This window comes from Thermobia domestica, chromosome 11 (assembly GCF_964235325.1).
Source record: "Thermobia domestica chromosome 11, izTheDome1.hap1.1, whole genome shotgun sequence".
Classification (NCBI taxonomy): domain Eukaryota; kingdom Metazoa; phylum Arthropoda; class Insecta; order Zygentoma; family Lepismatidae; genus Thermobia; species Thermobia domestica.
In genome coordinates this window covers 63047087-63061469 of record NC_137464.1, presented here as the reverse complement: position 1 = coordinate 63061469, position 14383 = coordinate 63047087, and the positions used below count along the sequence as shown (strand labels likewise).

The 14383-nt window shown below is 36.5% G+C and overlaps 1 protein-coding gene across 1 annotated transcript in view; it reads right to left on the bottom strand.

Annotated features, from left to right (window-relative positions):
• Nucleotides 1-14383, bottom strand: part of LOC145665148 (uncharacterized) — a 57029-nt gene that overhangs the window by 37205 nt on the left and 5441 nt on the right. Inside the window, exons 3-4 of the mRNA XM_081732428.1 lie at nucleotides 9254-9409; nucleotides 5910-6124 (exon numbers count right to left, since the gene is read on the bottom strand). Of these exons, the coding sequence (XP_081588554.1) occupies nucleotides 5910-6124; nucleotides 9254-9409 (371 nt within the window). The remainder of the gene's footprint in view (nucleotides 1-5909; nucleotides 6125-9253; nucleotides 9410-14383) is intronic.

The following is a 14383-nucleotide window of genomic DNA, read 5'->3' as shown; positions in this document are numbered from 1 at the left end:
CAATGTGTGCGTACCAACCGCACGAATTAATTCCTAGACCAAATATTATTATTATTATTATTATTATTATTATTATTATTATTATTATTATTATTATTATTATTATTATTATTATTATTATTATTATTATTATTATTATATCCTGTTTAGGGTGGGGGGTTAAACCCGAAAAAAGAATGTTTACGTGCACTACTAATTCATTGGCTCAACCCCTTCCTCGGTACGGACTGCTTTATTGCGTAAAAAAAATATCCCATGTTGTGTGTTTGAGCACGACAAGAACAAACAGAACGGTAAGCCCCTTAACGAGAACAAAAACATTTCAGTACACACACACACTTTAATAGTACATAAGATAATCAAGAACAAAAGCCGCCTATTTATTTATCAACAAAAGAGCCATGTACTCTATGATATCCTTGTATGAGTGTATGTATATATATATTTGCCCGTCTGTCAAGTTTTTGTCTTATCGTTTCGTTGACTTACGCACGCATTGTATAGTGTCTGTTAACTCCATACTATTCCTCATTACGTTATCCAAATATAACTCTGGTGAAGGTTGATCCTTGCGAATGTATGCATAATGGCTGTTTGCCAGGCAAAATGTAGCCGTCAACTCGAGATTTTTAAGGTGAATGTCATCATTACTTATAGGTAGCGAACATGAAGTAGTATCTTGATGTTGCAATCATTCCTTCTGCCTCATTTGTGTTTTTTCATTCCTTCTAATACGTGCCTAGAGGGCGTGTGCATACATACGGAAACGTAAGACGCGATTACGTAGCCTCGAGAAGTCGACATACAATATTTTCCTTTACAAGTTTCTCCTTTTTTATATATATAAAAGAACTTGTACTTTAAGTAAAGTACATCATAGATACTCTTGTAGTATTTCCCAATAGGTTGTGTTTCATCACACTGAACGTTTGTTTATCAACTTAATCACGCAGTGATCATTCCAACTTTGCTAGACAGAAACCACAGTTCATTTCCACATCAACTTGAAATATTAACAGTTCCTCTTCCGTCTCTTTATTTTACAAATAAGTTTTATTCTCTTTCTTTTTATCTCTTCCTTGTTTGAAATAAGAAGGCTTATTAAAGGTTTCTATGGCTTGTTAAAGACCCGAAGGATCATCGCGACTGAAACAAAACGCATCAGTGAGTTTTGTTCGTTGCCAAAGCAATTTAATCAGACTATTGGTGCTGATCTATTCTTAGATTGATTTGTTTTTGCCAAATATTTATCAATTAACATTCTATACATCGCGCTCTTTCGCCTATCTTACGCGTTTCGAATTAATTACCTGAAGCATTTTCGGTGGTGAGTGCAACTTGTAAGTGGAGTTCAGTTACGTTTGTTCGTTTTTTATATTTATTTCAAGACTTTACTCAAGATATTGTTTACAAAAATAGAAAAGAAAGGAAAGAAAATCAAACTTATAAGCCTCGGCGGGAAGAAAACATTTGGAGAGAGGGCAGGGACTATGCGCGCCGACTACGTGGGTGCTCTGGGGCTCCGACACCTACACAAATAATCTTGTGGGTAGCCGCATCCACAAGATTATTTAGTTGGACCAGGGTTAGAACCCGTTCCTGTTGCGTTTAAGTCAGCCGTGTTACCGACTGAGCTAGGGCAGCCCCAACTTATCCTTATAGTAACGGCATATTTTACTTTATCAGAGCACAGCCCTTTATATCAGTGCTCATAAAAGATTTTAACTAAAAATAAATCAATCACATATCGAGACTTCCCTGAAAACATAGAGACTAACACGTCCCGCCATTGATAAGCACTCACATAAATTTTGAAACGTCGGTGCCGTTGGCAGGGACTAGTTACTGTAAAGTCTTATTGCATAATAGTTTCTGCTAATTTCTTTAAATATAAATACTTTCAATATTTAATGGATAGTAGTCACAAAGTCAGTTAAAAAGAAACAATATAGAAATGAAAGCACGAAAACATTAGAAATATTGAGGATGTTTAAGTTCCTCAATGACAATATTAGGAGAGGGTAGGCCGCTAGGCTCATAATTATGATCAGACCTGTGAGTTGACAGCAAATTTAATTCATCCGTAGATGTCGCCATGGGCCGACAGAGGGCCGACAAATTTCTTTGGGTTGATTACAGCTATGAGGTTGACAATCAAATATCGAATATGTACTAGTTTACAGTTCCAGATTTATCACTTCTGGTACGTTATGAACTTTCTATTACACCTAGACATTAACCTTTTCGCTTCCCTGCTGCACATCCAGTGATACATTAATGGAATCTACGACTCAAAACAATACTATCACGAAAATTGAATAGTTTTCTGTTAAAAGGACGTATGTGCAATAAACAAATTTTTCGAGAAATTACAAAAACTGGTTTGGTTTATGAAAAAAAAGAAAGAAAAATGCCATATATTTATAACACGTTTCAAGAAACACACGTCTTTTTAACACAAATTGTCACACTGCCTCTAGAATATTAAGTTCTTTAAAAAAGTTAAAATTGTGAAAAATGTTACATACGCCTTTTTAACAGAAAGCGATTCAATTAGAAATAAGGGAGTATTTTTGGAAAAGGAGTAAAAGAGGTTGAAAATCAGGGTGGGAAAAAAATCATGATTTATTCTTAAAAATCATTTTTGTTGATTTTTTAAAATTTAAATCAAAACTTTCTCGTGTAATACAAGTCGCGAACTGAATTTAAAAAAAAAAAACATTAGGAGTTAGTATTAAATGTTAATTATGCAATTTAAGTGAACGTATTGGGGTTGAATTTTGAATTAATCCCCAATCGTTAGCCTATTTCAATCCCAAACAATGTTTCTTAAACAATAAGGAAAAAGTACAGCAACGTTTATCAACATGACACTTTTTTTCTCACAAAAGTTACTATTTGGCAGGGGCATATTTTTAAAAAAAATCGGAACTAGCTTGCGGCATGAAATACATATAAAATATATAAATTTCGCCTAAAGTTATAAAATCTTTAAAAAAAAAAGTTTCGTAGAAGAGATCGGACCCCTCTAAATATACCCCTATTATTTGGGAATAAACAAACAGATGCGCACACAAAAGAATTTTCATCTTAAATGTCGATGGTAATTTCCCCGTTGGAATAGTTAATTTTAAAATCCTGTGTTACGAAGAGAAGAAACCAGGATGACCCGGTTACTCGTTCAAAACGGGATTTTCCCTAATCATCTTTTGCATGGCAATCGTTTCCATCGAGCTCATTGTATTATGATTATGATCTTCCATAATAGAAATAACAGAACAGAAACCTGATTTTATTTATTTTCATTTTAAATTAATTTCTTTTGGAATTCGATTTAAATCAACGATCTTTATTTAAAAAATCAATTAATTTAATTAATCGTGATTTAGATCAGACTGATTTAAATCAATCCACCCTGTTGAAAATTTTCTCCAAATTAGCGTATCTCACATCTCTGGCATAACAAAGATGAAAAGTTGTCATATGAACACTTTGTTAAAATTAAGAGATCATGTGATTCATTGTTTTCGAAAATTCTGCAATAAAAGGGGTAAAGAGGTCATTTATAAAATGCTCAACATTCCCTTGGTTTAATCAGAAAGTTCTGATTGTGAAGATTCGCTAAAGCTGGAGATATAAAATTCGATATTCATGCTTTTAATTAAAAATAAGGAAACACTTTAGCGTTTCTGATAATTTCGCTGCAAAGAGGAGAGGGAAATTTGAATCATACGGAAAATTCCTCTTATTTATTCACAAAGTACCGAATGTGAAGATTCACTTAAATTGGATGTATAAAATAAAAATTAAGGGAGCATATGTTTCAGCGTTTTCGAAAATTCCTCTTCCAAGAGGGAAAAATTAAATAATTTCTCTATTATCCAAATTTCCCATTCTTTATTGAGAAAGTACTCAATTTAGGATTCATTTAAGTTGAAGATGTGGAATTCGGTTTATAAACTCTCGATTAAAAGTAAAAATGCTTCGTGTTTTAGCGTTTTCGAAGATTTAGCTCCTAAGCAGGAAAGGGGGACTTTTTTTTAATATTGAAAATTCCCTTTATTTATTCACAAGGTGTTAAATGTAGATATTCGCATAAGTTGAAAATGTGAAATTTGGTTAGTGAATTCTTAAATAAAAATAAGGAAATACGTGTTTCAGCGTTTTCAAGAATCCCACTTCTAATGATGGACAATTGAGTCGTTTCTGTAATATACAAATTTCCCTTCTTTTTTAATTGGGGAAGTGCCTAATGTGAGGGTTCACTAAGTTGACGACCATGAAAATCGGTGCATAAACTCGTAAATAAAAATAAGAGAATAGGTGTTTCAGCATTTTCAAAAATTCCACGTCTGAAAGGGGAAGGGGTAAGATTATGTGGAAAAGTGAGTGATTCGCTAAAATTCAGGCCATATTAATATACCTAGAAATGTGAGATTTTGATAGAAAACTCTTTTTTGTTACGAGAGGAATGAATAAGAAAGGATTATTTTTTAAATAAGTATACTAAGGGAGGTAAAAGAGATTCAAATGTTTTGCCCAGAATGGAGTACCACATAAATCCCTAAAGTTAGGAAGATGAAACTGGGCATATAAACTTCTCATTTAAAATAAGCAGAAACGTGCCCCACCCCATTATTTTTTTAAAATACGTTTTAAGAGGAAAGAGGCATTTTCTATTTCTTTCTTTTTTCTTTTCCTCTGCACTGAAAACAATGTTGTCTGTTGTTTGTAATCGCATCTCGGTAAAATGATTGAAAACTGAAATGAATTTTGGAACCTACTTAGTATATACCTCGAGCTAGGTTTCAATCACCACTTTGATTTAACGGCGTATCCTAAAGAAGTATAGAGTTCAAAATTAATGAAGCAAACATAGTATATCATAAGCCCCTCAAATTAGGAAGGTACTATCCTTGTATAAACTCTTCATTACAAATAAGTGAACACGTGAACCAGCGTTTTCCAAAATTCCGATTTTAAGTGTGTAGAAGTTTCACTATCTTTCTTTCTTTCTCTCTCTCTACTTTTTCTTCCTCTTCTTCTTCTTACTATTATTGAAATAAAATGAAATGAAATCTGAGTTTTACGTCCCATGGTTATGCCGGTGAGGTTAAAGGAGACGGTAATGATGAGTAATGAATGAAATGGTGGAATGAAGAAAGTGGGAGGAAACGGTAGAACCCCGAGGAAACCCACGCACACGGTGTTTGTCCACCACAAGGTTCACTTGACGGGGGCTGAAATCGAACCCGGGACCCCAAGTACCAGAGGTGAACGCTCTACCACTGAGCCACCGCGGCTCCTCCTCCTCCTCCTCCTCCTCCTCCTCCTTCTTCTTCTTCTTCTTCTTCTTCTTCTTCTTCTTCTTATTATTATTATTATTATTATTATTATTATTATTATTATTATTATTATTATTATTATTATTATTATTATGTCACACTGGTATAGACGTTGCCTATTGTTTGTGATCGCGCCACGAAAAATGACTTACACGTTTGAAATGAGTCTTGGAACATAGATACTGCCTCAAAATTGTTATCATATCACATTGATTAACAGGCGAATCCTAAGGGGGTAGAGGAGGTCAAAATTTATGCCAAAAATAGAATACTTTAAAAGTTTTTAAAATTAACTTTCATTGAAATGCATATCCTAAGGGGGAAGAGCAGCTCAAGTATTTTCTGCAAACCTGTTCTTCCCATACGAAGAACGGCATTTTAGCTAGAATATGTTTTCATGTTGGGAACGATTTTGCATTGTTGATTCTCGTTTCCAGAGAGATTTTGGAATATGAACTACCTAGTATACTTTTCGCTTTTCCGATATTCTCAGCATAAAAGGAACATAGGAAATAGGAGTCTTGTTACACAGTATCTTGCCTCATAATCACGATAGGAACTTACCAATGTTTCTGCAGTAAGATTAAATGTATATAGATTCTTTCCAATCTGTTCCACATGAGGATTTATGGATACGCTGAACCATCTATCTTCTCTTTCTAAATAGAATCCACACCAAATGTTTGGTCTCGGAGAGATTTTAGGAATATGAAAATTCCACTGAACAAGGCATGTGGGCCATGTTGGAGTGTTTACATTCAGAACGGAAGAGGGCGCATCTATGAAGAAAACAATAAAATTAATTAATATTGTCAGGTTATAGCAAAGTACTGAAGAAAATATCATTTTACCATAAAACTTTTTTATGTATTTTCACAAACATGCAACATTTATTTCTATTCTCAGTTCAATAAATGTGTAAATAATAATAATAATAATAATAATAATAATAATAATAATAATAATAATAATAATAATAATAATAATAATAATAATAATAATAATAATAATAATAATGGGCATTACAAAAGTCCACCTTACAGATAATTCAAAATCTTAATTAACTGATTTTTGAAAAATATAATGATAAAAAATTTTAAATTTCGAGATCAGTAATTCCCAAAATTGTATAGTCATTTCAGATTTTGGCAGGGGGGAGAGACAAGATGCTCCACACTGTCATAAAAGTTTCACGTTTTTATTAGGTATTAATACATCCTTGATCAAAAAGTATGGATTTCTCAACCTTCAGGAAGAGTACTGTTTCCCTCCCCTCTTCAAATGACACCCCTGGCTCAAAAGGAGAATTATGACAAAACAACAACAACAAAAAAATTACAATTCATTTTCTTTTTTCCAGAACGTTCAACTATCATACTGAATTGATTTTGATTTGATTTTAAGTTTAACGTCCCGTTCAGCAGCGAGGCTATATGAGACGTGGACCTACTGATTAACGTGAAATCCGAACCACATGAGCTCCCGCTGGGAATCGAACCTAGGTCTCCCACGCCATAGGCGCGTACGCTAACCGCTTAGCCACGAAGGAGCTCCTATCTGAATTGAGGATGGAATATAAGTCTATGATGGCTTCAAAGGGAAGTCAAACCAAGACACATGGGGCCTTACGCAGAGTCGTTCTAACGCGTGATTAATGCAATATTAAAGAGTTCGACTAATATATGTTTCCTGCAGTAGTCAGGCATTTAGTATGGCGCTAATCATACATCAAAACGTCTCTGCATAAGGCCCATTGATACTAGATTATTAAAGAGAGAGAGAGAGAGAGAGAAAGAAAGAAGAAAACTAGTACATAGTACGGCAATTAGGAAACGAGACTGACTTTTTGTTGCAAAGTTAGTCTTAGTACGGAAGATTTTTCATAGCAGTGAATCTTGTATATGACCTCAGGAACACATGTAGAAATTTCCAGGTCGGCTAGTCGCCAATGTGGCATGAGGCGGCTAAGTATAGACTGATGTTGTGGTAGCTTATCACTATTCCAACAAATGAACAGAGAGTACATATCAAGTCCGTGCACTCTTAAAAAAAAGTTCTAATGAAAACACTTGAGATGTTGAAAAAGGTTTATGGGAACAATACAATTTTTCTTTGCCGTGTTTTTGACTGGCAACAGGTTCAATGCTAGCAAGAGAGTTCAAGCAGGTCTGCTAGAATAATTCAAATGATTGACTAAGTTCGGCATATTTTAACTGACAGAGAAGCCAGTCTCAAAGTAATACCACACCTCTTGGTAATGAATAAGGAGCATGTTCGATAATTAATGAAGCTGCGAGCACTCGTCCTGCACAGATTCCTTGCTACAACTGAACCTCTTATGCCATTCACAAATACGGCAACGAGAACGGCAATTATCATTACGTTCACATCATTTAACATGTTTCCGTTGAGTCTTCCCTAAGCACGCACAGAACTTCGTATTCGCTCTTTGTTGTATTTGATATCAGTGACAAGGTATCACAACACTAGTTTATTAGGGATGGGCACGAGCGAGTTCGAGCGAGTTTTCATTGAAACTCGACTCGACTCGAAACAAACATCTTCGAGCTCGACCCAAGAACTTGGCTCGAAAAATTTCCTCCAACTCGACACGAAACTCGACTCGAATTTGACTCGAGTTTCGAGTCGAGTCGAGTCAAAACGAGCCAAATGGAGCCAAATGTTGTATGTAATTTCAAGTACTTCCTTCATTTATCCTACATAGATAATATAATTATTATCAATGATTCTTAATCCTATCACAACTTTATTATTATTATTATTATTATTATTATTATTATTATTATTATTATTATTATTATTATTATTATTATTATTATTATTATTATTATTATTATTATTAACATGAATGATAATCGGTTTGTATCTGAATACCAAAAAACTAGTTGACTGATGACCTCGGTAGTCGTGAAGGTCCGGAGGAGCAAGTATCCGGGCTCGAACCAAAAATCGTTAGAAGTTAGAAGGCGCCAGCCAAACATGTTCAAACCTGCTCGGCTCGGGCTTAGGGTTCTCAACGTCTTAAAGCGGCTCGGCTTACAGCTCATTCACTATCGACCCCAGCCAACAGCTCACCCAAGCGAGTCGGCTCGAGCCGAAACAAACCAAGCTAATGGCTCACTACAACCGAGCCGTCTCGAGCCGATGGCTCACCTGAGCTGAGTCGGTGCCTCATCTCAACCGAGACGGCTCGAGCTGCTTGCTCAGTTGAACCAAACTGAGTCAGTTAAAACATCACTACCTGGGTTGTGCTTCTGCTTCGGCTCAAAAGTTAGTTCGTGCAGGTCTCAGCCTTGGTGGTAAAAACTACAGTACATACGGTATTTACATTAGTGTTCACGACATTTGAGGCTGTCTCGTTATGAAAATCCATTGTCGTCTTGTTATTCGAGAGGAGACAAGATGCGAGCAGTGTCCCATTTCGTGAGTAACACTAAAAATATTCCACATTACTGCTTACATTTCTTATACATATCCCTTTCCAGTCTAATTAGGTCATGATTTTAAAACGAGTTGAAACGAACTAAACGAGCGAGGCGATTATCAAATTCGACTCGACTCGAAACTCGACCTCAAAACAGTGGCTCGGCTCGGAACTCGACTCGAGAAAATTACCTTTGATTCGACTCGAAAGTCGACTCGTATTCGCTTCGAGTTTCGAGTCGAGTCGAGTTTTAGCTCGACTCGTGCCCATCCCTATAGTTTATACTTAGCATCATCACACCCCAAACAGGTGACCAGCCGAGATGGAAATATTTGCAAGATGTCCCAAAGTCACACGCAAGATTCACCACTAAGAAAAACTAGAGTGCCAATAAATTTAACTTCCCAGCAAAATAATTCAATCTCGTTTTCTAATTGCCGCACTGTGTACTATACTTACTTACAGAAAACTACAAGATGAAACAATTCAAAATCTTCTCCTAGAGTTGAAGTGACCAAGCAGCTATAATTGCCATTGACTGCTAATATGCTTTCTCTTATTCTAAGGTGCCAGTCTTTTTCGCTAGGTTGCACCAACGAGGTGATTGACGAGGTTTTTACTTAAAAAAAAAAAAAAAAAAAAAAAGTCAACAAATTGACAACCAAATTCCCAAATCGTCTTAGTTTAACCTATATATCACTTCAATCATGTTACCATACTTGGTTGCTGAAAGCTGCATTTTCTCAATTAAAAGAAAAAAAGTAAGATTGTTTACTGTTGTAACTTTTCTTTTTAAATAAAATAATATGAACTTGTTTTTGAAACGTTATAACAAGCTTACTTATTAACAGCTCACTAAGATTATTGTGAAGGTACGTTCTATACAGCAGAATTGAAGATAAGCAAACTGGAAAAATGCAACTGTTTGCAATGTTTCGATTTCATTTGCGTAGCGTGACAATCAGACTATTTTCACTCAAGAGTTAAAAGATTCGCTGTTTCATAGCAAGTTCAGCTTTGCTTTTGTTTATGGTAATTTGTATCAAAGTGTTCACCTGAAACAATAACCAGAAGAGAATCTTTTAGACAAAGATCAAGATTAACAGTAATGAACTTAGAAGCAACACAAGATTATTGTAATATTACTCTGAAAAACTAAGAATAAAGTAATTTACGCCTTTCGTAATCATTTCGTTACACCATAATACACCCAAATACGATACCTAGATATAACAATTACGAGTGCAAACACTAGATAAGGCCTACTGACATAAGATTTTTACTTTGAGTTTACCGTCCCTTTCAGCAACGAGGGTATGTAAGACTTAAGGCTACAGCTTTGCGTGAGATCGAACCCAACTGTCCCACGCTAAAGGCGCGTACGCTTACCGCTAACCTAAGAAGGAGCTCAGTTACAGACATAAGAGTAATAAATAACTGTACTGGAGTCAGTAGAGTGAAAGGAGCTCCTGGGAAGAAGCGCGAAAGCCTTTTGCTGGAGCAGTGATGACACGAGTCACCGATTCACTTGAGTCACGACTTTCGTCTGGGTCCCGCTTCTCAGATCCGGTCTCACCCAGTGATGTAATGGGGCGTATACGGGAGTATCCGGCGTATACCCACCTAAATTTTTTATAGTCCAGCGTATACTCATCTTAAATTTACGAAAGAAAGAGCGTATATTGGGGTGCGTGTACGCCAAGTAGTCTTGCGTATAGTATACTTTTGAAAACGATCGAGTGTATACATACCAAAAATTCTAGCATTACACCACTGGTCTCACCCAATATGATGCGGCTCAAACCGGACTGACTCAGTGACCCACATAGACCGATATCCCAAATGCATCTGAAATATAAATTCTACAGCGTTACTGCAAAGTTTATAATAGATTAATGATTTCCACTATTCGAACCTAAATATTCACAGGTTTGACTTCCTGAAGGACATTTCGTAATCAAGATAGTACCATATTTTCACTATTTCAAACATAATTCACCTTCCCAGACTGAAAACTAATGCAGTAGTTTTAAATTCAAACTACACAAAAAGATTCCACATGACACTATTTGGACTCAGCGATGTCATATTCTACACGACAAGTTTTACAAGCTCGTTCGACTATATTTTGACAATCTCTCATAAGAAAACCATGTAATTTTTCATTTCAGTGATTCTCTAACAGACCCTGCAGTTATCTTTCAGTGCAATGCAATGGCGTACAAGAGAGAAATAAATTATCGATTTAATGAGAAAAGAAAGAGAGAGGGGTGAGAGAAGTACATTTGTTAGAAATACCTTATTAACCCCGTACATATTCTCTATCTATATGACGATGTTTGAAAATGAAAATGAAATGAAATCTTTGAGTTTTACGTCCCACGGATATGCCGGTTAGGCTAAAGGAGACGGTGATTATGAGTAATGAATGAAATGGTGGAATGAAGAAAGTGGGAGGAAACGGGAGAACCCCGAGAAAACCCACGCACACGGTGTTTCTCCACCACAAAGTTCACTTGGCGGGGGTTGGGATCGAACCCGGATGACGATGTTTGAGTCACGGGTCATCCCAAATCATACAGATCGGTAACCAGCGGCACAAATCTGTCTTCAACATTGGGGAAGGGCGGGAACGCGTAAGACCGTTCCCATAATCTTTTCCTTTAAAACCAATGCTGTGGAAGATCAGGTGAGCAGAGTTGTCTTCAACATTGAGAGGCGGTTAGATTTGAGGGTTATTCTGGGGGACAGCAATTTCATTTCACATACCTTTGTGTAAGTCGGACAAATATCATCATATTTCTCCTCAAAAAACACATTTCAAATAGGATTATTGGGGGAACATTCCCCCAGTTTCAAGATTGGAGGTATGTCCCCTCATCCTCCCGGGATTTGCGCCAGCACTAGTAACTGGTCTGTATGAGTCACTGGATCTGATTGCTTCCGGGTCACGGATCACAATTCGAGATCTGTTTCATCACTGCACTGTAAATGAAAAGATTTATAGCCTAGTGCAGTGTTTTTCCATCTGTGGTCCGCGGACCCTCGGAGAGCTGAGAGAGATTGGAAGGGGCTCCGTGGGAAAAAGAGGACGTAATCAGGAAATAAACGTCGTGATTTCCCCTACCGTAGTGTTCACTATGAAATAAGATTTGAGGCATCTCGTCTTCAATTATAATTTAGCACTTTATTTTTATAATAATAACATACTATATTTAAATATATATATCAGCGTTTCCCAACCTTTTTCAACTTGCGGCACACTACAGGTGTAACTTGAATTCTCGCGGCACACCCATATATATATATATATAATTACCGTGGTATTTTAATGTGATTACTAATTTCTTTCTTACAGAGAAGAAAGCTCGATCACTGATTTTCCCCCGTGCTAAATCATTATACTTATTTTTCATTCTAATTTTAAAATAGAAAACAATAGCAATGAAATATAGGACTCGGGTTTTTAAAAATCCACTTTCTCTTTCGAAAACTGTATCTAACCTCTAACTAAAAGGGAAGATTACTAAATAACGAACAAATAAACAAATCTTCTATACTTTTAAAACACAAATGTAGGTAATTTGTATGCATGCTTGCTTTGTTGAATTTATTGAATGATATGTTAAAATTTCAAGTTACGAAATAGTCTGCAACAATAAAGAAGTAATAATGGTCATGACAATGATAAATACGTTTTTCAACATTAAAAATGTACAGAAAAGTAACACAATATGAAATTTAAAATTGTAGATTTATAGTAGAGGTTCATAGTAATGTGAAATATAAATATACATTTTCCCCTGTCTTGCAATTTGGTTCGTATAGAATTAATAATTTGTTTCGATTTTTTCGCGGCACACCAGCGGCCCATTCGCGGCACACCAGTGTGCCGCGGCACACCGGTTGGGAAACGCTGATATATATCTTTTCGATTTTATGGGGGGAGCGGAGAATAAGAGTCGCTGCAAGGTATCCGTAACATCAGAAAACTCGCGAAACGATTGTGTAAATTTGCATTACCAACATATGTCTTTGAACAGTTGGGCATACTATTCACGTGGTTATTCGTATTACAACTATTAAGGTGTGAATGGGCTCTCCTTTTACTTACCGTGATCTTCAACTCTTGGACACTTTTAGGAATGGCTGACGTGTTCGATAGAACGTAAATCAGATACACGGGTACTGATGTTCTAGAAACTGCCCTCTGCAACTTTTTGTTTCTTTTTCGTATGCTTTATTTATAAAAGGACCCCGCACTTTTCTTACGGAAAGTGGCTTTCGGCTAATGTTGTTGAAACTTCTCTGGTTGATAGTTCTTAACATGTGGATCAAAAGTCTCAATGGGCACAAAGACCGAAATCCACTCCTTCCCCCCAAAAAACCGCCTCCAAGTAGCTGGGGGGGATTGAACTGATTTCAGCATGTAAAACAATTTGTTGTTTTAATCAACTCAACAAGAACCCCAAACAACCACATGTTAGACTATCAAACTACCCCGCTTGACACCGCCCTTTGCCCCCCACATATCTTCCCCCCCGCGAATTACCTTACGGATGTTCCATATTACTGTAGTTTATAGTTGCGCGTATGTGTTGAAATACCTACAGTTTTGGTCTCACCTTCGATATAATGGGTTTCACGTATCGCTGATTACAGTAGCGTAGCCAGGATGTGTGTTTGGGGGGGCCAAGTGCTGTTATAGGTACATATAGAAAAATTACAAACAAGAAAATATATAAACATAAAAATATATAAAAAGTTACAAACATCAAAGTACCAAAGTACATTGTCGGACCTCTTTGGGGGGGGCCCGGCCCCTCCGGGCACCCCCCTTCCCTACGCCACTGGCTGATTACGAATCTGAGGTGAGATTTCTAGAATTCAAGATGGATGATCAATATGGCGGATCAAAAACATGAAACTCCTGAATGTAGCCACAAATAGCTGTTTACTAGGGTATTTTGGGTCGTTGGTTACGAATCTGAGGTCAAAATCCTTGAATTCAAGATTGCAGATCCAATATGGTGGATAAAAACGTCGAAGCCACAAACCGTAGTAGACTAGAGTGTTTTTAGATCGATTTTTAAGTACGCAACATTCCTTGATACTTCAGCCACCATGTAGAATTATTTTGTTCCCTTGCCCTTTACCAAAACGCACCACAGATATCTTAATGCTGAACGGTGTTAAAATAATTCATCAATTATCTGTTCATTATTTTCATCATTTCGGTTTGCAGCATCTAATGTGGTACTTAGCAATGAGTCATCGGGATATCTAATATTCTGTAAATGTCATGCATGGCCTAAATACCACAAGACACTTGCAACGTGCGCACATGTACCTAATGTACGAGCACCGCTTTGACATGTACAGTAGTAACCTTGAATAACATTTTGATCATAATCCTGGTCATCTTCATCATTGGCTACATATGCTATGAAAACTTGAAGCTTAGTTGCATTGCGGAACCTTGAGTAGAGACGTATGCTCAGGAATCCCGGTTCAGTTACGTTTTCGTCAAGCTGGAATTGCTCATCCTTATCTCGTATTAGTTTATCTTCGACCTAAGAGGATGAGAGATCTA